Source organism: Urocitellus parryii, chromosome 14 (genome assembly GCF_045843805.1).
Source record: "Urocitellus parryii isolate mUroPar1 chromosome 14, mUroPar1.hap1, whole genome shotgun sequence".
In the NCBI taxonomy this organism is placed as follows: domain Eukaryota; kingdom Metazoa; phylum Chordata; class Mammalia; order Rodentia; family Sciuridae; genus Urocitellus; species Urocitellus parryii.
In genome coordinates, this window is record NC_135544.1 from 3,037,254 (window position 1) to 3,062,442 (window position 25,189).

At 43.4% G+C, this 25,189-nt stretch overlaps 2 protein-coding genes and 5 pseudogenes across 2 annotated transcripts; all 7 read right to left on the reverse strand.

The window, feature by feature from the left end:
- Positions 1 to 2,482: 2,482 nt before the first annotated feature.
- LOC144250216 (3'-5' RNA nuclease TATDN2 pseudogene) lies at positions 2,483 to 4,187 on the reverse strand (annotated as a pseudogene).
- A 564-nt stretch (positions 4,188 to 4,751) lies between these two features.
- LOC144250217 (3'-5' RNA nuclease TATDN2 pseudogene) lies at positions 4,752 to 5,475 on the reverse strand (annotated as a pseudogene).
- Positions 5,476 to 5,891: 416 nt separating this feature from the next.
- LOC144250218 (ubiquitin carboxyl-terminal hydrolase 17-like protein 6) lies at positions 5,892 to 7,475 on the reverse strand. The gene has a single exon (XM_077792712.1). It carries the CDS (start codon positions 7,473 to 7,475, stop codon positions 5,892 to 5,894), a length of 1,584 nt encoding a protein of 527 aa, XP_077648838.1.
- A 573-nt stretch (positions 7,476 to 8,048) lies between these two features.
- The window catches only part of LOC144250219 (uncharacterized), a 37,001-nt pseudogene continuing 19,860 nt past the window's right edge, over positions 8,049 to 25,189 (reverse strand).
- On the reverse strand, positions 16,456 to 18,160 carry LOC144250129 (3'-5' RNA nuclease TATDN2 pseudogene; annotated as a pseudogene).
- LOC144250175 (3'-5' RNA nuclease TATDN2 pseudogene) lies at positions 18,725 to 19,448 on the reverse strand (annotated as a pseudogene).
- LOC113178209 (ubiquitin carboxyl-terminal hydrolase 17-like protein 6) lies at positions 19,865 to 24,340 on the reverse strand. Its single transcript, XM_077792693.1, has 3 exons — positions 23,832 to 24,340; positions 21,421 to 21,521; positions 19,865 to 21,330 (listed from the first exon to the last, which is right to left on the reverse strand). Exons 1-3 carry the CDS (start codon positions 24,338 to 24,340, stop codon positions 19,865 to 19,867), a joined length of 2,076 nt encoding a protein of 691 aa, XP_077648819.1.

The following is a 25,189-nucleotide window of genomic DNA, read 5'->3' on the forward strand; positions in this document are numbered from 1 at the left end:
AACCTGTTCCTCCCCAACCAGACTTCAAACCGAACCGACTTCTAAAAGGCAACTCATGTCCCTCACGCCGTGCCCCCTCACGTCACCCTCTCTCAGCTCAAAAGAAGCCAAAATGAGTGACGCCTCTCTTCTTACAACAATGGAGCCAAAAATAAATAGATTATCAATATAAGTAATTAATTAAGTCAGGTAAAATCAGGGAGACCGGTTTTGGGTGAGTTCTAAAAATTTGGAGACTGTTACCTGAAGGATTAAAATTCTCTCAGTGCTCTTCCCCTACCCTATCAAAGATTTGAAAGGGACACATCAGAAAAGGGGGGAATGATAGACCCAACCTTTCTTAAAATTGGGCATCTCGCCATAAAACCATGAAAAGATAATTTTGGCTTTACTATAAATTACTGCAAATTCTGAACCTACTTGGAATGCCTGCCCGTGCCCTGAACTCACCCAGGTCCGGTTTTCCCTGACCAGATAACAACCCTTTCCTAAACCTTAGTGACGCCTCATAAATTCTGGCCTTCCCTGGCCGGACAATGACCCTCTCTGAGTCTCTAAGATCTCCATAAATTCTGATGCCGGGGCCAGCAAAAATGTAAACTTGTGTTATGCTCCTCAGAGTGCTGTTATCTGTAACCCCCCCCCCTTTGTGTAACTTTTGGGCTATAAAACTGGGCCACAAAGAAGCCTCGGGGCTGTCTTGCTCCCGCTGTTTTGGGAGGGAAAGGCAGCCCGGCCGGTCGAAATAATAAGCTTGCTTTAATTTGATTTTAATTGGAGTCAGTGGTCTTTTCTTGCGTCCTGGTCTAACAGACACTGTGAGAAACACAGGAAAGCAGAGATGAGAGAACATTTAACTCATAGGAGGAATTGCTATACTTTCTCATTTTGTTGACTTTTTCTGAAGGGTTCCACCAGTTATCACAAAGGATCAATTTGGAATAAGACTCAGGAAGTTCAGGATGAGGAATACAGGTAAATTCTGAAGGTATAGAGGTGGGAGGTTTTGAGAGCTGGAAATGACTAATGTTGATGAATAGACAACTAGAACATTTTAAAAATCTCAGTTCCCCTGTGTAGATAACTAGTAAACCACAGTGCAATGGAATAAACTAGAGGTATGTTAGACAAGAGAGTGACATTACTTGTGGATCTATTTTTACATATTTATTTGTTTATTTAGCTACTAGAAATTGACCCAAAGAAGCTTTACCACTGAGCCACAACCCCAGTCCTTTCTTTTATTTTGAGAAAGGGTTTTGTAAAATGCTGATGGTCTCACTAACTTCCTGAGGCAGGCCTCAAACTTGCAGCCCTCCTGCCTCAGCCTCCTGAGTTCCTGAGATTAAAGGTGTGCACCACCAACTCCAGTTAATGTGCATGTATTTATTTCAAACACCAAGTTGGAGTATGAAGCAGTATATTGGAAATACTACATAAAATTGCATTCAGTTTTCAAATGTGTCTGTGTGTATATATATATATATATATATATATATATATATATATATATATCTCACAATGTTTTAATATGCATAAATGTCAAGCAATAAGTTTCAAAGTATTTTAGAAATGTTTGGATCATGATTGGATCAGATGTGATTGGATCCTATTGACTAGATTGAGAGTGCTATCATGTGACTTTGAAAGGTGATCTCATCAAACTGCCTTTCTAGAGCCATTGTATGTAGATTGAGTGATAGATTCTCCTTAAATTGGTCTAGTGCTTCAGTGAAACAAATCATCTAAAACCTGTTCACTTTTCTTTTTTATTTAATTTGTAATAATAAGCATGTCAATCAAATAAATTAGAGATTTCAATTCAGGAAATGACAAACTTGATGATGATATAAATTAGGTTATTAAAATCTCAAAATCCAGCTCTATTATATTTCTTTTCTTAATGTGAATGGGAAGGGATAGGGGCTTCTATTAAATATTCCTGAAAATATACACAATTAACCTTAATTGGATAAAAGAAGGTTAGATATATTTCCCAAGTACATATTTTACAAATTATATTATGGAGATTTGACATAAAATACTTAGAAATACAGAAAAAACAACATAGATAAAATATAAGAATTTTAAATTTTAAATAAAATTCAGATAGTTCAGAGAATAACGATAAATATGAGTGGGAAATTACTATGTACCTGAAAATTAAGCAGTTGATCAAATTATGGTATATGACCCACATTTGTGTTAAAGGCATTTAAATTTATAATGACTTAATTCAGCTGTGAAAACATCTGCTCCTGGACCTTTTTTTTTTTTTCTTCAGAGTAACCAATACAATTTTGTTTACAAAAAACCATGAGCCTCCTCTTATTTTGATTTTTAATTTTTCAGAGTGAAGGAGAATGATCTTTACACACTTCTTTGCACTTTCCAAATATTCTGCAATGGGCGTATTTCACCTTGAAAACAAAACAACACCCAAAGTTGATTACTTCCCAAGAAGGAAAGATTCATGCTGATGTCAGTCAGGAGAAGTCACAAAGTGCCTCTCCTCCCTGGTCCCCAGGCATACTGGGGACCTGGAGTGCAGCTCGCTGCCTGGATTCCTTCCCCAGTACTCCAAAACTGAACGAAACAAACATCATGGCCAAATGATAAGAAATGGCTTATAAAGCAGTTAACAAATGACATCCACAGAAACTTTTAGGAATTATATTTGTTAGCTCTAGAAGTAGAAAAACCTTACATCTAAAAAAAAGAGACAAGCTGACCACAGAGACCGAGGTTATCTTGCCCTGCTGTGGGACGGGCGAGGTGCACTATTAAGAGCAATCCCAGCCCATTGACCCAAAGACTATGACCTGGGGTCCCCCAAGGCCTGCAACAGACTTCTATTGGCTCCCACTATAATAAGGTGCAAAATCTGGGTGACAGCTGAAGACCCCCCAGACCAGATCCTCCTTCAGCATCTGCTCCCACAGGCAGACTGTCAGTGTCCCAGTGTCCCAGAAGTCAGAGATGCAGCCCTGGAGGTGAGGAAAGAGCTGCTGTAAATTTTTCTGAAACTTGTAAAGGTCCCCTTGAAAGAGAACTTGGAGTACAGCATGGCCAAGTGGCACTGAGTGTCAATAAAGTCCTGCTTCAGGCTGGGCTCCCCAGGTCCCTGTGTCAGGGAGCTAGATGCCTGTCTGCCACAGGGAAGAGGTGGAGTCTCCGCTCAGAATGTCCTTTTCTCCTTCACTTCTTCTAGGGAGCTTCTGCACACCTGCAGGGAATGGGAATTCTGGGTCTCTGGAGGTGCTCTGGGAGCTCACTGAGGAGCTGGGGGATAATCACTTAGGAGGCTGTGGCTGCTTGTCCCAGCCTGGGCTGTGTCCTGGCTGCTGCCCACAGAGGGGTGGCCAGGAGTCTTGGGCTGCTGGCCCTGTAGCTGGTGTAGTCACACCAAGGACTTCTGTACGAATGAGGGGTACATGTTGTAGTCAGTGGAGAGGGAAGAAGGCTCTGGAACTGCTGAGCACTTCAGGGAGACAGGCTCCTCCTGAGAGAGTCTGACCCTGGAGACTCGTCCACGTCACACCAGTGGCCTCCTCATGGAGGGTGTTCCATCACCACCTTCCTATATGAATGCTTTTGGATTTCTCAACCCACTTTTCAATGTTGGAGCCATCCAAAAATTCTAGCAGGGGAGAGGTGCCGGAGTCCTGCCCTAGCGGGTTCCAGGGAGTCCTGAAGGATGAGTGGCGTCGGCGAAAAGATGAGACAGGAGTCGTTCCATTGCAGCAATCTCCAGAGAGAGAGCTAAAGCAGCTTTCTCTGGGTCCCCTTTTATTACAATTTTTCTCATCATTATAGATTCACAATACGTCATTAATTATATAATTTAAAACTTTGCCAAGACATGACATTTCCTTAACCATGATTGAGGGTACATTAATTTACATTTTTCCAGGATATGACCTTCAGTTATATAATTATTAAAAGTACAGAATCATTAATAAAATATGTCACTAATTTACATTTTTCAGATTTTCCCAAGATTTACTATTTTTCCCAAGATATGTTATTTTCTTATTAACTAATGCCAAACTACATAACCAGACTCTAAGTCTCCTAACCAATCATTAACCTAAAGTACACTTGTACTTTATTTTTAATCTAAAATTCCCATCTAAAAAAGTCCCTTTAAATCTTATATCTAAAATATCCTAAAGTTTACGAATCATCCTTAAAACATATCAGAAACCTATACAACTAAAGACTTAAGAATTTCTAAACTTAAGAATCTAAATAAGATAATATTTCTAACATTATTCTAAGACTGTGTCTTATAAAGCTATTTTAATTAATTCCTAAATTTATTCTCATAAAACTGGTTGAGCTGCTTTCTCAAAGAGTTTCTTTGTTTCTCAGTCAAGGTGCACTAGTTCTCCTGACCTTTCAGAGAATGATTGTTGTCCGTTATTAGGCTTGTCCACAATGTACTAAGATAGAAGAATAGCCTTCTACGTTGTCCTTGATATGCTGAGGGGTAGTAGAACAGCCTCCAAGGCATGAACTACCTGATATGTTCTAGCCATCTGAAATTTAATTTGTTTGGCATTTAACATACTCATGCCTCCTGTGAGAAACATAAGCATGAAAATGCAAAGTCCCAATTACATAAAAAAGGGTCTCATGGTTTCGGTTACCCACCAACCAGTGTGGCTTTGCCAGCAATCATCCTCACTGTGACCCTGTCAAGAGAGTGGGAGAGCAGCTTTGCCAACATTTTTCTCACTGTGACCCTGTCAAGACAGTGAGTGGGGGATCGTCTTCACCACAGAGGGCTTGTCAATGACTGTCCTTGGGTCACCAAGTGACTCCTAAGGAGGTTCCTCCCGAGGGTCCACAATCACTCTGGTGTCACAGAACCTGCTCCTGTCAGGCTGTTCCTCCTGGGCTCTGACCTCTGGGGGCAAGTCTTTCTCTTTCTGACAAGTGACCTTGATGCTCAGGGCTGGTCCTTCCATATGGTTGGGACACACTTCTGGGCTGGGCTTCACCCTAGGGGTGGCAGCTTCTTTCCTTCTGGGCACTGCATTTCCCTAGGATGTCCTGTGGAGCCTTCAGGGAGATCAGCTTGGAGTCCTGGTCCCAAGCCTATTCCAGCTGCTTTTCTGGGCTTCGTTTGGTCCTTCCATCCCATCCTTCTGACCTTCAGCTTCAGCTGCAAATTCAGAGTTCATGGAGTTAGGAGAAGTATCTTTGGAATCAACCCTAAGGCTGCAGGCTTCTTCCTCTAGAAAAGCCATTTCTTCTAGGGAGGCATTCACAGGGCACATACACAATCCCTTGGACAAAAGAAGGCCCAATGCTCCTAATTAGGCAGCCTTTGGGAGTGGCCCTGCCCACACCTGGAGCACAGGAAGAAGAGGAAGGAGAGGCGAGGGAGGTTAGGAGCAGAGTTAGAAGAGGAGGAGAAGGATTTCTGCAGTGGGATGAGTTCCTGGATAACCGCATGGACATCCTCATGACCTTTCAGGTGCCTGGGGCTGCTGCCCCCTCAGGGACGCGATGCAGGGCTGTGAGCTGGCAGCTGGAGAGTGCCACGTCCCTGGGCTCTGCAGGCAGCTGAGCTTGTTGGGACAACCTTCTGCAGTGGTACTTGACCTTGAACTGCTTGGATGCCACGGGCACCTTTCCCTCTTTCCACGGCCCATCCACCACAGTTCTCAAGGTTTCAGAGATGCCATGGCACTTTGGAGAAGTCCCAATGATTGGAGACTGACTAAAGGCTTTGGTTTGACTCCCAAAGCCACAACTGGATCCCGTGATCACCCAGGCTTCTGTTTGCACTCCTCTACTTCAGGGAACTCAAAGCACTCCAGGGACTGCTAAGTACTTACCATTAGTTTGCGGTACAAAGGCCTTCACAGTGTCCTGGATTGCTAGACCACAATTACTGTCCTCTTGCCCTGCTTGTTCTTCTTCTTGTTGGCTCTGGGCCTTCCTGCAAGACACGGGAGTTGGCCAGTGTTCACCAAATCCTCACGTATGCTGTACTTGGTATCCTTGCTCTGCTTGTATGTTTCCTGCTTATCCATTATGTTCTCCTTTTCTCTGTGTTTTGACTGGTGAATCACAACAACATTGGGAGGCAGAGTGAATTCCACTTTCCTGAGGTTGAATTCAGACTTTGGTCGGTTCTGTTCTTGGAGAAATTTCCACTGATCCAAGGTGATTTCTCCAGTAGCTGTATCCTCCAAGCGCTCTTCTGGCTCTAGTGCTTTGCTATAGGAGTCTCCTTGGAGCTCTCCTTGGGTGGCTCTCAAGATTGTGTCCTCAGGCCCAAGAGCTATTGTTTCCCTGCCCAGGGACACACTCCCATTGTCAGTTTCAAGTTCACTCTTCTGGACATAAAAGAGGACATAGGCACGCTGACTCAGGACACAAGCAATGTCACAGGCCACTACCTTAGCATCGTCCATTTTGTACCACTGGCCATTGCCAGCTTTTATATAACAATAGTAGTGTCCACTGCGACAAGTCACCCCGGCATGGACCAGCACAGCATAGAGGGCATACACCAGTGGGCCTCTGCCCTGCTGAGACATGTATGGCTGCATGTCAAGGCACTCAGGATAGCGCACGTGCTTAGCAATTTTTTCCCCTGTGAGATCCGAGAACCGTTTCAATACCAGCATAAGAACGTTTGGTGCCTTCTGCAGGGTCAGGGTCTTGCAGGCTGGCCTCTTCTTCTGACAGACACCACACTGGTAGGCGTTCTCCCCTTCCAGCCACTCGGGCTTCACCAAGTGCTCCAGTGCATGCTGCACACTGGGAGCTGCCGTGATGTCTAGCATAATGTCCAGGTAGGGGTCAAAAGTGTCTGAAATGCCACAGCAGTGGAGACACTTGATTTGAGATCGCCAGCACCCTCCAAATATCTGGCGCATGAGGGTAGGGTCCTTGGAGTGAGCACCTGGCTGCTTGTGCCCACGCAGACATGCTTCCTGCATGGCATGGAGAGTAAAGAGCAGAAATTCATGGGCATCTTCTTGCCGGGAAGTGTGGAAGCCGTCAACCAAAGCAGGCAGGGGCCGAATGACATCCCCAGGGTGGCGGAGAGCCCGTGTCACGTGGGCTTGCATCACACACAGCATGCAGACCCTGTGACGAGGACAGCGTTGGCAGTGCTCCTGGGACAGCATGTAGTTGGCCAGAGGAGGTGTATATGTCAGGCACTGTAGGGCTGCATTCACGTAGCAAGTGTTTCCCATGTTCTGCAGCCCAGCACCAGCTGCCGACCGTCTCTGCCAGTTCAGACAAAGTTTCCCTCTAGGAGCCAGCAGTGGCCCCACAGGAGCTGAATTCTTATTTAAGTGTGCATCAGGGCAAGGTGACAACGATGACTCTGCAGGTAGAGAAGGACCCAAATAGACTTTAGCATCAGCTGCATTTGATGAACATTCAGGTTTTATACAGTCATGAAACTGAGACTCACCTCCGCAGTGGAGTGAAGCTGCCTCCATGTCTCCAGGACCAGTAACCACCAGGTTTCCCTGCTGAATCTCCAGAGGAGAGAGCTTCTCCTTCGGAGCCGGCCTTCAAATGACAGCCGGGTCCATGTTTTCAGTCTTTTATGGCTCAGCCTCCTGACCACACCCACTAACTTCCTGCCAGATCCACCAATCACCTGCAAGCACTGAATTGGAAAAGGGATTTGGGTGTGGTCAGTTCACTTCCTGGAGAGACTGGTTGACTCTTTTCCCTGTTTGTGGATCTCAGGAGGTTTTTGTTGTTGTTGTTGTTGTTGTTTTGTTTTGTTTTGTGTTTGAAAGAGACAGAGAGAGAGAGAGAGAATTTTAATATTTATTTTTTTTCATTGTTCGGTGGACACAGCATCTTTATTTTATTTTTATGTGGTGGCAGGGATCGAACCCAGCACCAGGCACAGGCCAGGCAAGTGCTGTTACCACTTTAGCCACAACCCCAGCCCAAGGAGTATTTTTATAACCATATGTCATAAGCATCTTGAGGCGTGCACATATTCATACTGGCAATATCTCAATTAAAATGTTTTTACTTATTAAAATATATATGTATTAATAAACTTTTAAGCCACTTTTCTGAGAAAAAGATGATCGACTGAAGGCTTTCCCACACACAGGGCATTTGTATGGTTTCTCTCCAGTATGTGTTTTCTCATGGTGTCTCAGGCATGTACTGAAAGCTTTTCCACGTAGGTGACATTGTATTGTTTGTCTCCAATGTGTGTTTTCTCATGTTGTCTATGCCAGATGATAGACTGAAGGCTTTCCCACGTACACCACATATATATGGTTTCTCACCAGTGTGGATTCTCTGATGTGGTTTAAGGTAACAAGATTGACTAGAGGATTTCCCACACAGGTGGCATTGATAGGGTTTCTCTCTAGTGAGTGTTCTCTGATGAAGTTTAAGGTAGCATGTTTGACTAAAGGATTTCTCACATAATTGACATTGATATGGTTTCTCTCCCATGTGGGTTATCTGATGACGACGAAGGTGAACTGATTTGCTGAAGGCTTTCCCACACACATGGCATTTGTATGGTTTCTCTCCTGTGTGGATTTTATCACGCATTTGAAGGTTGTATAATTTACAAAAAGCTTTCCCACACCGATGACATCTGTATAGTTTCTCTCCAGTATGGACTTTCTCATGCATTTTAAGGTTGTAAGACTTGCTGAAGGCTTTCCCACACACGTGGCATTCATTTTTTTCTCTCTAAATAGGGTATTGTTCTAATTGTAATTCATGTTGAACTGAGAAAATGAGTACAATTTAACTGACTACCATGAATTTGTTTATCTTGACATGATAGACCCAACCTTTCTTAAAATTGGGCATCTCGCCATAAAACCATGAAAAGATAATTTCGGCTTTACTATAAATTACTGCAAATTCTGAACCTACTTGGAATGCCTGCCCGTGCCCTGAACTCACCCAGGTCCGGTTTTCCCTGACCAGATAACAACCCTTTCCTAAACCTTAGTGACGCCTCATAAATTCTGGCCTTCCCTGGCCGGACAATGACCCTCTCTGAGTCTCTAAGATCTCCATAAATTCTGATGCCGGGGCCAGCAAAAATGTAAACTTGTGTTATGCTCCTCAGAGTGCTGTTATCTGTAACCCCCCCCCCCTTTGTGTAACTTTTGGGCTATAAAACTGGGCCACAAAGAAGCCTCGGGGCTGTCTTGCTCCCGCTGTTTTGGGAGGGAAAGGCAGCCCGGCCGGTCGAAATAATAAGCTTGCTTTAATTTGATTTTAATTGGAGTCAGTGGTCTTTTCTTGCGTCCTGGTCTAACATTTTTTAGGCCCCAGTGAGATGACCCTGCCCGGCCAGACCACAAGAGCAGACTGCTGGAAATTCTGAAGCCGGCCTTCGCTCCAGGGCTCCGGGCTGGAGAGCCACTCTAGGGGGTGCGCAACTTGAGACGTTCCAAGGCCTCGGAGTGAGCCTTCGTCCCCGGAGCACTGCAGTGAACTGCCGCACTAAAACTATCAGCAAGCACCTGGGGGAGGAGGCCTCCATAGGTAAGTGGCGCCTTTATAACAACTGATATCCGGTTAAGGGAGATCTCTTCTGATGACAGAGAGGTGGCCTGGCGAGGCTCACATATACTCCTGTCCGGACAGTAACGAGAAATCGTTCTGTCTTCTGTTCTGTTCTGTAGGGAATTCCTCTGGAAGGGTAGAGAGGTGCCGACGGGCACGCACGCGCTCCTACCCCGGAGCTTTGGCAAGACGTTGCATTGCTCTTCTGTTTTTCTGTTTCGGCGCTGGGTTTCTGTTTTCTTGTGTTTTGTTCTGTGTTCTATATGTTTTTTGTTTGTTTTTGTGTGTTTCGTTGTGTGATTTCTGTGGTAAAAACTTAAGGATACTGGATATGAAAATGGGTAATAAAGCAAGTCAGCCTGACACCCCTTTGGACTGTGTTTTAAAGAACTGCGATGAACTTTACCCCCCTCTGTTAAGCAGGAGGAGAGAAGCCCCTAGCTGGCTGCTTGAAGCACCTCCAGTGCAGAGGGCAATGCCTGCTGGGGACCTAAGAACTGAGTATCTCCCAGGTAAACAAGTGAGACTCCTTTAAAACCCCTTGTCCCTCCGGATCAAGAGAGTCACAACCTTTGGGCAGAGTCCCAGGTGTTTCTCCTTTGTTAGCAAAGCAATAAAACTCCCTTTTTCTTTTTCTCAAAACCCTGTCCTCGTTATTAAATTGGCATTAATTGGCTCTAAGGTCAGGCATCGAACTTTCAGTTACAAATTTTGATATCACCGCCCCCCCCCCTGAACTTTTTGAGAACTGACTACTGAAATGTTAAGAGATGGAGTGTGCTTGAGGTGGAATCCTGTAAGTAAAAGGAGGGACTGAGGGACTCCCAGCAGCTGCCAAAGCCCTGTTGCTTCGGGGATTCCCTCCTTCCTTCCCTGTACTGTAAGGATTATGCCACCTCTATCTTCTTGAAAAGAGAAAAAGAAAAAGGAGACACTTAATGCAGTAAAGTCGCCATGGAGACCCTTGATTTTATATTTCAGGTTGCCCCTCTGTGAAAACATCTGGTCCCCTTGTGGGGACATCTATGGTGCCACTGGTGTAGGAGATTTTTCTCTTATCTGCTCTGTTTTAAATGGTTTCTGTCTGTCAGCCATAGTCTGGAGCTCCTCTCTGTCTGTCCTGTGTCTTTGTTTCTGACCCTTTAAGACATGTGCAATAGTGTGTTGATATTATAAATTGTTTCTTGGGAATGATCTTGGCTGAATGTGTGTCTAAAAGATGATGTTTTATTGTAACAATGTGGTATCTGAATGGGTTTTTGATGCATTGCACAATGCTGCAGTTAAAAGTTGGGATTAGGTAATTGTTTAGTTTATGATTTCAGATAAGTCATTCCAGAGAACTTAAATACTTAGGATGGAAAACTAAAGAACTCTACTTCCAAGTTGGCAAGTAACTTCCTAATCATTCAGTCTTTTTTTCACCAATTTCGAATTGGGTAGCCTGGGAAAATGCTACTGTGTGTACCAGTGCATTAATTTGGACAAGGATAGTAAATCATAGTATGGTATCTGTTGACAAAACAAGATGTAAAGATATAAAATTTTGTGAATTGTATCTTAAACTTGTATCATAATTTTCAACATTCGAACCTGAAAATTATGACTTATAGTTAAAATGCCTTAGGCCTGAGGTGTCTGCTCAGAATAGCAGTTTTTTCCCTGCTCCTTCAGACCTCAGCCAGGACTTATGTTGAAATGCAAATGAAAGAAGCCTGCAAGCTCAGTAGGAGACTGATCTGAGACCTAAGAAAAAGAAAAAGTAAATTGTATGGTATTTACTAATTACTGGCCAGTCATTTTTACTAGGACTCTTGTTTTTTTCCTTAGATTCTGTATTTTTTTGAGCTCATGATTTTGACCCTACAGACCTAGGTTAATGTTTTTCTGATCAGTCCTATCTTTGACCAACTGTGGAGTTTTTGAAACATTGCAATGGAGATTTCACCTGCGAAAAGTTACTAAGGCCTTTACTATTGTTATGTGTGCACACTTGTGTTATGTGTTATATGTCTATATATATATGTGATATACAAATTAACATATATAAGGAGCGCTCATAAAAACAAATTAAAAAAATGGATCCAAAGATCTTTAATTCATGTGATTTAAATGGTTCAATTTAAATTGGATAAACAGATAAAAATAAATGTCTTTAAAATTTAAGCTTACAAGTTTTCCTAGGTGTTCAAAAAACTCATAAAATATTAATGTCTATAAAATGTCTAATATGCCTTGGTTCTAGGACTTTTCCTTCAACAACAAAAAAAATGGTTTACACTGTTCAATACATTTGTCTAATATTTTGATAAAATAAGTAAAGTAAATTTGATATGGGATTACTCATTCATGAGTACTTTTGTTAGATATCTGATTGATTTACTAAGGTCTGTATAAGATTGTAAAAATCAGTCATGTGTTAAAGAGACAAAAATTTGTTAAAACATAAGTTTACCAACAACATTGTGTTTATTAAGTTTTATTTTTTCCTAGAGCAAGCAACCATAAAGTTAAACAACTGGTTAAATAAGAACTGTTATTTTAGAGCATTGTACTGCCATTTCTTTAAAAGCTAAACTTGGTTAATGTAGAAACATCAATGTAATTGTGATGCTATTAATGTGCTCATATCTTCCAGGTATACAAGTCTGTAAGGTAGAAACTTTGAAAGAGCATTATATCAAGCTGGTGTTCAGAAGTTGTATGGTAAAAAATATATTGGGGATTTATTTACCTGTTATCAATAAGATATGTAAAGTTTTGTTACTTCTTACATTGGGGAACAATTTAAATGTATTCTTAAGTTAATGAGAGCCTAATCTATGTAAAGGTTAAAAACTTTCAGCCTTTCTTTAATTCATGTTTTAAATGTGATATCATATGGTGTTAGCTAATGTTCATGTGACCTCAAACAATTTATGTAAACTTTGTAAAATGATAATTAAAAATACAAAGATCAGCTTTAGAACTAAAACACTTAAGATTTATAAAGAGCCTTGCTTTACCTGAGATGAGGCTCTGTGTCCCATCTTACTACATGTGAGAATGACTATGAAAACAGTAGGCCAGATTTTAGTTCATTTAAAGTTATGTTCAAAAGTTTGGTTTTTTTTTGTTGTTGTTGTTTTTTTTCTGTCAAGATTACTAGGATCTCAAACAGGGGATATAATGTATAACTCAGCCAAAAATTCAGGGTAGCTGTTACACGAACTAAGTGTTTTTACTCTTGTTAATTTTATTTTGTAATTTCCTTATAAGTGATCTAAAGATTCCCTGTTAGTGTTTTACAGAAGTGTTGCTTTAAGAACACAACATGGGTTAGTTCGAGATAATAAGCCATCACCTACAAGACAGATAGGATAATACAGATCCCAATTAATAAAAAGATGAATAATTATAAAGTTATAGACATCAAAGCCCAGTACCCTTAATATAAGGCTGTTAAAATTTATTTGCTGGATGTTTAAGATTAAGTTTTAAAATTAAAGTTAAATTAAAAGGGCCAGAAAAACCAATATTTGGCTCTTGCCCTCTGAGTCAGTCTGAATTCAGGGAACAGGGGACTTCTCTAAAGAGCTTTGCAACTCTGGGCCACATAACCTCCCGATCAGGGAGACTAATGAGACCACTGGAGAACAGAAAGCCAATCAGTGCATTTGCTATGAAGAGGAGAGTCATCAGAGAAGGGAGACATCCCTGGTGCTTCTGAGGGAAGCCACATGGTCAAGCAAGATCTAGACCCATCCTAGCGCAAATGGCACTAGCAGAACTGAGAAGTTTCCCCAGGAATGACTCCCATAAAAGCTCAGCTGACTGTTAACAATAGATAGAAACAAAAGCCAGTTTGACTGCTTCATCTTAAACACTTAGCAAAGACATTAAAACCAAAATACAGCCATTCCTGGGCATTTTAAATAATAATAATAATAATATTTTAAGGTATACACTTTATGTTAGCCTCCCAAAATAAGTAAGACTGGAGGCTACAAAGAAGGATTCTCAGACAGAAATGCCTGATAACTATAAAAAGAGACTATCAAGAGGAGCTGCCAGAGACAGAAGTTTTTAGTTTAAGGCCTACAGATATTCCTAACCTACACAGGTAGGCTTCGTGTTTGCTAGTATGATTATCCAGCCCTGAGTAACAGAATTAAAGGTTTCCCTATTAGACACAGAGCTCATACTAGTAAAAGAATTTTGCAAGATCAGATGACATTAAATTATTAAACTGTATCTTATGGGGAAGGACATCTGTAACACTAAAAGTTAAATGTTATGCTTATAGTCCTGATAACTGGGAAGGTAAAAGCCTGGTGAGGGAACTTCTATACAGTGACACGTTCCAGCTGCTGCAACATTACTCAGTACTCAGTACTCATGGTTTTTGTTTCTCTCATAGAAGCACCATCCCCAGATGTGACTTTACAACCTGTTCCTCCCCAACCAGACTTCAAACCGAACCGACTTCTAAAAGGCAACTCATGTCCCTCACGCCGTGCCCCCTCACGTCACCCTCTCTCAGCTCAAAAGAAGCCAAAATGAGTGACGCCTCTCTTCTTACAACAATGGAGCCAAAAATAAATAGATTATCAATATAAGTAATTAATTAAGTCAGGTAAAATCAGGGAGACCGGTTTTGGGTGAGTTCTAAAAATTTGGAGACTGTTACCTGAAGGATTAAAATTCTCTCAGTGCTCTTCCCCTACCCTATCAAAGATTTGAAAGGGACACATCAGAAAAGGGGGGAATGATAGACCCAACCTTTCTTAAAATTGGGCATCTCGCCATAAAACCATGAAAAGATAATTTTGGCTTTACTATAAATTACTGCAAATTCTGAACCTACTTGGAATGCCTGCCCGTGCCCTGAACTCACCCAGGTCCGGTTTTCCCTGACCAGATAACAACCCTTTCCTAAACCTTAGTGACGCCTCATAAATTCTGGCCTTCCCTGGCCGGACAATGACCCTCTCTGAGTCTCTAAGATCTCCATAAATTCTGATGCCGGGGCCAGCAAAAATGTAAACTTGTGTTATGCTCCTCAGAGTGCTGTTATCTGTAACCCCCCCCCCTTTGTGTAACTTTTGGGCTATAAAACTGGGCCACAAAGAAGCCTCGGGGCTGTCTTGCTCCCGCTGTTTTGGGAGGGAAAGGCAGCCCGGCCGGTCGAAATAATAAGCTTGCTTTAATTTGATTTTAATTGGAGTCAGTGGTCTTTTCTTGCGTCCTGGTCTAACAGACACTGTGAGAAACACAGGAAAGCAGAGATGAGAGAACATTTAACTCATAGGAGGAATTGCTATACTTTCTCATTTTGTTGACTTTTTCTGAAGGGTTCCACCAGTTATCACAAAGGATCAATTTGGAATAAGACTCAGGAAGTTCAGGATGAGGAATACAGGTAAATTCTGAAGGTATAGAGGTGGGAGGTTTTGAGAGCTGGAAATGACTAATGTTGATGAATAGACAACTAGAACATTTTAAAAATCTCAGTTCCCCTGTGTAGATAACTAGTAAACCACAGTGCAATGGAATAAACTAGAGGTATGTTAGACAAGAGAGTGACATTACTTGTGGATCTATTTTTACATATTTATTTGTTTATTTAGCTACTAGAAATTGACCCAAAGAAGCTTTACCACTGAGCCACAACCCCAGTCCTTTCTTTTATTTTGAGAAAGGGTTTTGTAAAATGCTGATGGTCTCACTAACTTCCTGAGGCAGGCCTCAAACTTGCAGCCCTCCTGCCTCAGCCTCCTGAGTTCCTGAGATTAAAGGTGTGCACCACCAACTCCAGTTAATGTGCATGTATTTATTTCAAACACCAAGTTGGAGTATGAAGCAGTATATTGGAAATACTACATAAAATTGCATTCAGTTTTCAAATGTGTCTGTGTGTATATATATATATATATATATATATATATATATATATATATATATATCTCACAATGTTTTAATATGCATAAATGTCAAGCAATAAGTTTCAAAGTATTTTAGAAATGTTTGGATCATGATTGGATCAGATGTGATTGGATCCTATTGACTAGATTGAGAGTGCTATCATGTGACTTTGAAAGGTGATCTCATCAAACTGCCTTTCTAGAGCCATTGTATGTAGATTGAGTGATAGATTCTCCTTAAATTGGTCTAGTGCTTCAGTGAAACAAATCATCTAAAACCTGTTCACTTTTCTTTTTTATTTAATTTGTAATAATAAGCATGTCAATCAAATAAATTAGAGATTTCAATTCAGGAAATGACAAACTTGATGATGATATAAATTAGGTTATTAAAATCTCAAAATCCAGCTCTATTATATTTCTTTTCTTAATGTGAATGGGAAGGGATAGGGGCTTCTATTAAATATTCCTGAAAATATACACAATTAACCTTAATTGGATAAAAGAAGGTTAGATATATTTCCCAAGTACATATTTTACAAATTATATTATGGAGATTTGACATAAAATACTTAGAAATACAGAAAAAACAACATAGATAAAATATAAGAATTTTAAATTTTAAATAAAATTCAGATAGTTCAGAGAATAACGATAAATATGAGTGGGAAATTACTATGTACCTGAAAATTAAGCAGTTGATCAAATTATGGTATATGACCCACATTTGTGTTAAAGGCATTTAAATTTATAATGACTTAATTCAGCTGTGAAAACATCTGCTCCTGGACCTTTTTTTTTTTTTCTTCAGAGTAACCAATACAATTTTGTTTACAAAAAACCATGAGCCTCCTCTTATTTTGATTTTTAATTTTTCAGAGTGAAGGAGAATGATCTTTACACACTTCTTTGCACTTTCCAAATATTCTGCAATGGGCGTATTTCACCTTGAAAACAAAACAACACCCAAAGTTGATTACTTCCCAAGAAGGAAAGATTCATGCTGATGTCAGTCAGGAGAAGTCACAAAGTGCCTCTCCTCCCTGGTCCCCAGGCATACTGGAGACCTGGAGTGCAGCTCGCTGCCTGGATTCCTTCCCCAGTACTCCAAAACTGAACGAAACAAACATCATGGCCAAATGATAAGAAATGGCTTATAAAGCAGTTAACAAATGACATCCACAGAAACTTTTAGGAATTATATTTGTTAGCTCTAGAAGTAGAAAAACCTTACATCTAAAAAAAAGAGACAAGCTGACCACAGAGACCGAGGTTATCTTGCCCTGCTGTGGGACGGGTGAGGTGCACTATTAAGAGCAATCCCAGCCCATTGACCCAAAGACTATGACCTGGGGTCCCCCAAGGCCTGCAACAGACTTCTATTGGCTCCCACTATAATAAGGTGCAAAATCTGGGTGACAGCTGAAGACCCCCCAGACCAGATCCTCCTTCAGCATCTGCTCCCACAGGCAGACTGTCAGTGTCCCAGTGTCCCAGAAGTCAGAGATGCAGCCCTGGAGGTGAGGAAAGAGCTGCTGTAAATTTTTCTGAAACTTGTAAAGGTCCCCTTGAAAGAGAACTTGGAGTACAGCATGGCCAAGTGGCACTGAGTGTCAATAAAGTCCTGCTTCAGGCTGGGCTCCCCAGGTCCCTGTGTCAGGGAGCTAGATGCCTGTCTGCCACAGGGAAGAGGTGGAGTCTCCGCTCAGAATGTCCTTTTCTCCTTCACTTCTTCTAGGGAGCTTCTGCACACCTGCAGGGAATGGGAATTCTGGGTCTCTGGAGGTGCTCTGGGAGCTCACTGAGGAGCTGGGGGATAATCACTTAGGAGGCTGTGGCTGCTTGTCCCAGCCTGGGCTGTGTCCTGGCTGCTGCCCACAGAGGGGTGGCCAGGAGTCTTGGGCTGCTGGCCCTGTAGCTGGTGTAGTCACACCAAGGACTTCTGTACGAATGAGGGGTACATGTTGTAGTCAGTGGAGAGGGAAGAAGGCTCTGGAACTGCTGAGCACTTCAGGGAGACAGGCTCCTCCTGAGAGAGTCTGACCCTGGAGACTCGTCCACGTCACACCAGTGGCCTCCTCATGGAGGGTGTTCCATCACCACCTTCCTATATGAATGCTTTTGGATTTCTCAACCCACTTTTCAATGTTGGAGCCATCCAAAAATTCTAGCAGGGGAGAGGTGCCGGAGTCCTGCCCTAGCGGGTTCCAGGGAGTCCTGAAGGATGAGTGGCGTCGGCGAAAAGATGAGACAGGAGTCGTTCCATTGCAGCAATCTCCAGAGAGAGAGCTAAAGCAGCTTTCTCTGGGTCCCCTTTTATTACAATTTTTCTCATCATTATAGATTCACAATACGTCATTAATTATATAATTTAAAACTTTGCCAAGACATGACATTTCCTTAACCATGATTGAGGGTACATTAATTTACATTTTTCCAGGATATGACCTTCAGTTATATAATTATTAAAAGTACAGAATCATTAATAAAATATGTCACTAATTTACATTTTTCAGATTTTCCCAAGATTTACTATTTTTCCCAAGATATGTTATTTTCTTATTAACTAATGCCAAACTACATAACCAGACTCTAAGTCTCCTAACCAATCATTAACCTAAAGTACACTTGTACTTTATTTTTAATCTAAAATTCCCATCTAAAAAAGTCCCTTTAAATCTTATATCTAAAATATCCTAAAGTTTACGAATCATCCTTAAAACATATCAGAAACCTATACAACTAAAGACTTAAGAATTTCTAAACTTAAGAATCTAAATAAGATAATATTTCTAACATTATTCTAAGACTGTGTCTTATAAAGCTATTTTAATTAATTCCTAAATTTATTCTCATAAAACTGGTTGAGCTGCTTTCTCAAAGAGTTTCTTTGTTTCTCAGTCAAGGTGCACTAGTTCTCCTGACCTTTCAGAGAATGATTGTTGTCCGTTATTAGGCTTGTCCACAATGTACTAAGATAGAAGAATAGCCTTCTACGTTGTCCTTGATATGCTGAGGGGTAGTAGAACAGCCTCCAAGGCACGAACTACCTGATATGTTCTAGCCATCTGAAATTTAATTTGTTTGGCATTTAACATACTCATGCCTCCTGTGAGAAACATAAGCATGAAAATGCAAAGTCCCAATTACATAAAAAAGGGTCTCATGGTTTCGGTTACCCACCAACCAGTGTGGCTTTGCCAGCAATCATCCTCACTGTGACCCTGTCAAGAGAGTGGGAGAGCAGCTTTGCCAACATTTTTCTCACTGTGACCCTGTCAAGACAGTGAGTGGGGGATCGCCTTCACCACAGAGGGCTTGTCAATGACTGTCCTTGGGTCACCAAGTGACTCCTAAGGAGGTTCCTCCCGAGGGTCCACAATCACTCTGGTGTCACAGAACCTGCTCCTGTCAGGCTGTTCCTCCTGGGCTCTGACCTCTGGGGGCAAGTCTTTCTCTTTCTGACAAGTGACCTTGATGCTCAGGGCTGGTCCTTCCATATGGTTGGGACACACTTCTGGGCTGGGCTTCACCCTAGGGGTGGCAGCTTCTTTCCTTCTGGGCACTGCATTTCCCTAGGATGTCCTGTGGAGCCTTCAGGGAGATCAGCTTGGAGTCCTGGTCCCAAGCCTATTCCAGCTGCTTTTCTGGGCTTCGTTTGGTCCTTCCATCCCATCCTTCTGACCTTCAGCTTCAGCTGCAAATTCAGAGTTCATGGAGTTAGGAGAAGTATCTTTGGAATCAACCCTAAGGCTGCAGGCTTCTTCCTCTAGAAAAGCCATTTCTTCTAGGGAGGCATTCACAGGGCACATACACAATCCCTTGGACAAAAGAAGGCCCAATGCTCCTAATTAGGCAGCCTTTGGGAGTGGCCCTGCCCACACCTGGAGCACAGGAAGAAGAGGAAGGAGAGGCGAGGGAGGTTAGGAGCAGAGTTAGAAGAGGAGGAGAAGGATTTCTGCAGTGGGATGAGTTCCTGGATAACCGCATGGACATCCTCATGACCTTTCAGGTGCCTGGGGCTGCTGCCCCCTCAGGGACGCGATGCAGGGCTGTGAGCTGGCAGCTGGAGAGTGCCACGTCCCTGGGCTCTGCAGGCAGCTGAGCTTGTTGGGACAACCTTCTGCAGTGGTACTTGACCTTGAACTGCTTGGATGCCACGGGCACCTTTCCCTCTTTCCACGGCCCATCCACCACAGTTCTCAAGGTTTCAGAGATGCCATGGCACTTTGGAGAAGTCCCAATGATTGGAGACTGACTAAAGGCTTTGGTTTGACTCCCAAAGCCACAACTGGATCCCGTGATCACCCAGGCTTCTGTTTGCACTCCTCTACTTCAGGGAACTCAAAGCACTCCAGGGACTGCTAAGTACTTACCATTAGTTTGCGGTACAAAGGCCTTCACAGTGTCCTGGATTGCTAGACCACAATTACTGTCCTCTTGCCCTGCTTGTTCTTCTTCTTGTTGGCTCTGGGCCTTCCTGCAAGACACGGGAGTTGGCCAGTGTTCACCAAATCCTCACGTATGCTGTACTTGGTATCCTTGCTCTGCTTGTATGTTTCCTGCTTATCCATTATGTTCTCCTTTTCTCTGTGTTTTGACTGGTGAATCACAACAACATTGGGAGGCAGAGTGAATTCCACTTTCCTGAGGTTGAATTCAGACTTTGGTCGGTTCTGTTCTTGGAGAAATTTCCACTGATCCAAGGTGATTTCTCCAGTAGCTGTATCCTCCAAGCGCTCTTCTGGCTCTAGTGCTTTGCTATAGGAGTCTCCTTGGAGCTCTCCTTGGGTGGCTCTCAAGATTGTGTCCTCAGGCCCAAGAGCTATTGTTTCCCTGCCCAGGGACACACTCCCATTGTCAGTTTCAAGTTCACTCTTCTGGACATAAAAGAGGACATAGGCACGCTGACTCAGGACACAAGCAATGTCACAGGCCACTACCTTAGCATCGTCCATTTTGTACCACTGGCCATTGCCAGCTTTTATATAACAATAGTAGTGTCCGCTGCGACAAGTCACCCCGGCATGGACCAGCACAGCATAGAGGGCATACACCAGTGGGCCTCTGCCCTGCTGAGACATGTATGGCTGCATGTCAAGGCACTCAGGATAGCGCACGTGCTTAGCAATTTTTTCCCCTGTGAGATCCGAGAACCGTTTCAATACCAGCATAAGAACGTTTGGTGCCTTCTGCAGGGTCAGGGTCTTGCAGGCTGGCCTCTTCTTCTGACAGACACCACACTGGTAGGCGTTCTCCCCTTCCAGCCACTCGGGCTTCACCAAGTGCTCCAGTGCATGCTGCACACTGGGAGCTGCCGTGATGTCTAGCATAATGTCCAGGTAGGGGTCAAAAGTGTCTGAAACGCCACAGCAGTGGAGACACTTGATTTGAGATCGCCAGCACCCTCCAAATATCTGGCGCATGAGGGTAGGGTCCTTGGAGTGAGCACCTGGCTGCTTGTGCCCACGCAGACATGCTTCCTGCATGGCATGGAGAGTAAAGAGCAGAAATTCATGGGCATCTTCTTGCCGGGAAGTGTGGAAGCCGTCAACCAAAGCAGGCAGGGGCCGAATGACATCCCCAGGGTGGCGGAGAGCCCGTGTCACGTGGGCTTGCATCACACACAGCATGCAGACCCTGTGACGAGGACAGCGTTGGCAGTGCTCCTGGGACAGCATGTAGTTGGCCAGAGGAGGTGTATATGTCAGGCACTGTAGGGCTGCATTCACGTAGCAAGTGTTTCCCATGTTCTGCAGCCCAGCACCAGCTGCCGACCGTCTCTGCCAGTTCAGACAAAGTTTCCCTCTAGGAGCCAGCAGTGGCCCCACAGGAGCTGAATTCTTATTTAAGTGTGCATCAGGGCAAGGTGACAACGATGACTCTGCAGGTAGAGAAGGACCCAAATAGACTTTAGCATCAGCTGCATTTGATGAACATTCAGGTTTTATACAATCATGAAACTGAGACTCACCTCCGCAGTGGAGTGAAGCTGCCTCCATGTCTCCAGGACCAGTAACCACCAGGTTTCCCTGCTGAATCTCCAGAGGAGAGAGCTTCTCCTTCGGAGCCGGCCTTCAAATGACAGCCGGGTCCATGTTTTCAGTCTTTTATGGCTCAGCCTCCTGACCACACCCACTAACTTCCTGCCAGATCCACCAATCACCTGCTAGCACTGAATTGGAATAGGGATTTGGGTGTGGTCAGTTCACTTCCTGGAGTTCCCCGACCCCTAGCCAGCAAAGAAACATGACACAGGATTCTTCCTTCTGCAGTTTATTCAGGCCTTTGTTTTGACATGTCTATTAGCTTGTTTCTCTCTGGAACACTACTCCCGTGTGCCCCAGCCTTAATAAAGCAGATAAAGCCCCAATGCACAACTGCCACGTGGACTTTTCTCATAGGGTGCCAAGTCACAGAGTGCCAACTCATTCTGATAAGGAGTTGTTTGTCACAGACTACAGGGCAAACCAGTGCCATCTTGTAATGGTGGCCACAGTTCACAGAAACGGCTCACCACAGTTCCCCATTTTTTGTTTTATTACAACAATACAGGCGAGAGTAGAGGTCCTATCCCACTGTGTAGAAGTGGCTGCCTTAAGGAGGGCCCTTCCCCAAACCTGAGGCCATATCAGCCAACCCCTTTTTTGGTGGGGCGGGGCGTGGACGTCAAACCCGCATGCAATAGGACATGCTCCCCTTGGGGTCCACTCAAGTGGATCACTCAAGTGCAGTGCCTTGCCTCGCATCCTGTATCGTGACGATGGTAGACGAAGGGGGACAGCTGAGGCTGTCTTCGTAGTGCAGACAAAATTAAGTTGGCAACACCCTAAGAGAATGGCACGGACAATAGAGAGGGGGAGAAATTTGGTTGTGACATCTGCCATTGTTAGATAAAGGTCAAGATGTTCCCGTGGAGCACATATGTCATGGCCCTGTGAGCTGGCCACTTTGACATGCAGAACAAGGAATTGGGGGCTGGGCCCCAGGGGCCAGGGAAGGCTTGCTACCAGCAAGTCAACCTCTCTTGCTGTTGCATGTCAAGGGGAATCAAGTAGCCCCTGTCTTAGGTCGTCCACTGCCCCTGCACTGCTTACCCGTCTCTGGGGAGGCCCCATTCCCCTGTCTTAGGTTGCAGTGGAAGCGTGGAAGTTGCCCGTCACTGGGTACTACAAGATCAGCTCAGCGTGTTGTGGCCAACAGGACATTGTTATGGAAACCGCCTCCATAAACAGGACCCATGACAATCACCATCAAATGGCAGGTGTAGTTGGACAGTAAGATTAGCTAGAAAGATCCTAGTGCAGAAAAGCAGGGAGGAGAGGTATGCACAAAGGAAAGATAGGGTAGAAGTTCCAGCATTAGAAGAGTGACAAAAGAAGGACATGTCGATCCCAGTGCAGTATTATAATAACTTGGGGTGCAACGACCATGTCAAAGGTTTACTGTTTAAGATGCGCAAGCCAGACCTGTGGTGAGTTGCCATTTTCTAAAGCAGCAAGAGCTTGTATGATCATAGCCTTATCGTGAGCACTGGGGGCCTTGAGGCGACAGAGAAACCACAAACAAAGAATCACACCAAAGCAACACATAGTACCAAAAATGCTTACTCCCACCCATTCCTTAAAAAAGGAAAAAGCAGAGGATAGCCAACTGGTGAATTGACCCAAAGTCACTGGTTTGACACGGGTGCTATTCAAAACAGCAATCTGAGTTAGTTGAGACTGGATCAAGTTTTCTGCTTCCATGGACCAGGTTCCGGATAAATACTCTCCGATGATGCGTGAGGCATTTCTGGAATCATAAAATCTGACAGAGGTTATACATAAATGTGCTCGTTGATCAATACAACCCAAATGTACTAGGTCAGACAATTCCTCAACTTGAGCTTGAAGCAGATCTATCCTTTGATTAGCAGCCAAAATCCCAGATAAAATGTGTTGATTAATTCTACTTTGAGATTCAAATATGGTTGATGTTTGTTGAATAACCTGATTAATAGTGGCAGCAGTTTGTACTTGGCTAGCCATGGCAACTCCAGCTGTAACTGCTGCAGCAGCAAGGCCTGCATTAGTTAATGACCCACTTATTTCCCTACAGACTTTCATCCAGGCCTCTATGCCTTTGTTTTTATAAGGAGTAATAGCTGCTTTGCATTCTTTAGTACATTGTTTAAAACAAGTTGTTTAATCAGGGGCATTGCTCTATCGGGGTCACCAAAGATTTTTCCTGCAGCGTCCACCATCCTAGCAACAAAGTCTGAGAAAGGTTCTGTGGGGCCTTGTATAATTTTAGTCAAATTGCCAGACACTTCTCCTCTATTTGGGAGTGATTTCCATGCACGGATACAAGTGTTACTAATATCCAGTTTGTTGATTAGCAAACCTGCCTTGTCCCAAAAGCATATCCCAGGTGGGGTGGCCCGCCGCATGATTTTGGGCAGCTTGTTCTATCGCGCCCTCTAGCATGAATGCTCTCCAATGTAGATATTTTCCGGGAGAGACACAGGCTCGGACTAAGCCAGCCCAATCCGAAGGGGTCATGCAGAATCTAGTCAGTCCTTCCACCTGAGTAAGGGTGAAAGCAGCATCTATGCCATAAGTACGGACGGATTCTGCCAAGGTTTTAATTATTTTAAAGTCTAAAGGCTCATGATATCTTCCCCTATTGTTGTCCTGAAAAACCGGGTATGCTAGTCCCATATCTGTATTAACTGTTTTCCAAACTTGAGAATGAAAAGTCCTCCCGGAGCCTTGGACTCCACCCACATACAGGGGCGGAACTACTGGAGGCGTGGGGAAGGGTGGAGCAGCATCAAGTACTGGCTCCTCCTCTAGATTTTCCACCTCCTCTTCAGAGCCAGCCCGATCCTCCTCCACATGAGATGTTTTCATACCTTGCGTCTCCCGTTTTTCTTTTTCATTTTTACCCTACGTAATTGCTGTAACAAAACATCAAGGTCCTCAGAACTCTCTGAGTCACTTGTGTCCTTGGGTGTTTTAAGTTCGGTCAAGTCTGGATAGAGCCTTCTCCTAATTTTATGTTCAGTCTCTTTTGCCTTTTCACTGTTTTTATTCTTAATACTTTCTGCCACTTCGCTGTGGGATCCCTCAGATTTTTCCTCATGCAATTGCTCAAGAACAGCTTGACCCTCAATTATAGCCTCTTGACATTTACCATCTGTTATACATCCTCTAATTAGCTTCCATATTAGAATAATGCCATCTTTTAAAGTTCCCTGCTTATAAGCAAAGTCAAGGTCTTTTCCTAACTTGTCCCAGCTGGGAATTGTAAGACTCCCTGAAAAAGCAAACCAAAGAGCTGCGATATCAGCCTCTCTCAAAAACATCTGCAATGTGCTCTGTTTCACTTTAAGTCCATTAGAACGCAGCAGCCCATCCAAGGCCAGCAAAATTGGGCTTGAGGAGTTAACACCCATAATGTTTTCAAAACTATGAAGATGTTTTCAAAACTATGAAGAAAGTGAAAGTACAAAGCCCCGCTCTCTCTTTATCTACAGAGGAGCGTCCTATTTTATTATTTTTTCCAGCTCTCTCTTTATCTACAGAGGAGCATCCCGCTTTCATTTGCGGATTCCCACCTACCCGGGAATTTATTATTTGTTCCCCCGCTCTCTCTTTATCTACCGAGGAGCGCCCCGCTTTCATTTGCGGATTCCCACTTACCTGGGAATTTACCGGTGCACCACCCTGACTGCTGAAGGTTCTGGATCCTGGGTTCGA

Bases quoted from the DNA above. Each gene is read 5' to 3' on its own strand.
- LOC113178209 (XM_077792693.1), bottom strand. From the start codon at position 24,340: ATGAAAACATCTCATGTGGAGGAGGATCGGGCTGGCTCTGAAGAGGAG. The intron at 21,522-23,831 runs GTTTGCTAATCA...TGTCATTTGAAG, and splicing joins ATGCTTTTGGGACAAGGCAG to GCCGGCTCCGAAGGAGAAGC. The intron at 21,331-21,420 runs GTGAGTCTCAGT...CTCTACCTGCAG, and splicing joins AGCTTCACTCCACTGCGGAG to AGTCATCGTTGTCACCTTGC.
- LOC144250218 (XM_077792712.1), bottom strand. From the start codon at position 7,475: ATGGAGGCAGCTTCACTCCACTGCGGAGGTGAGTCTCAGTTTCATGAC.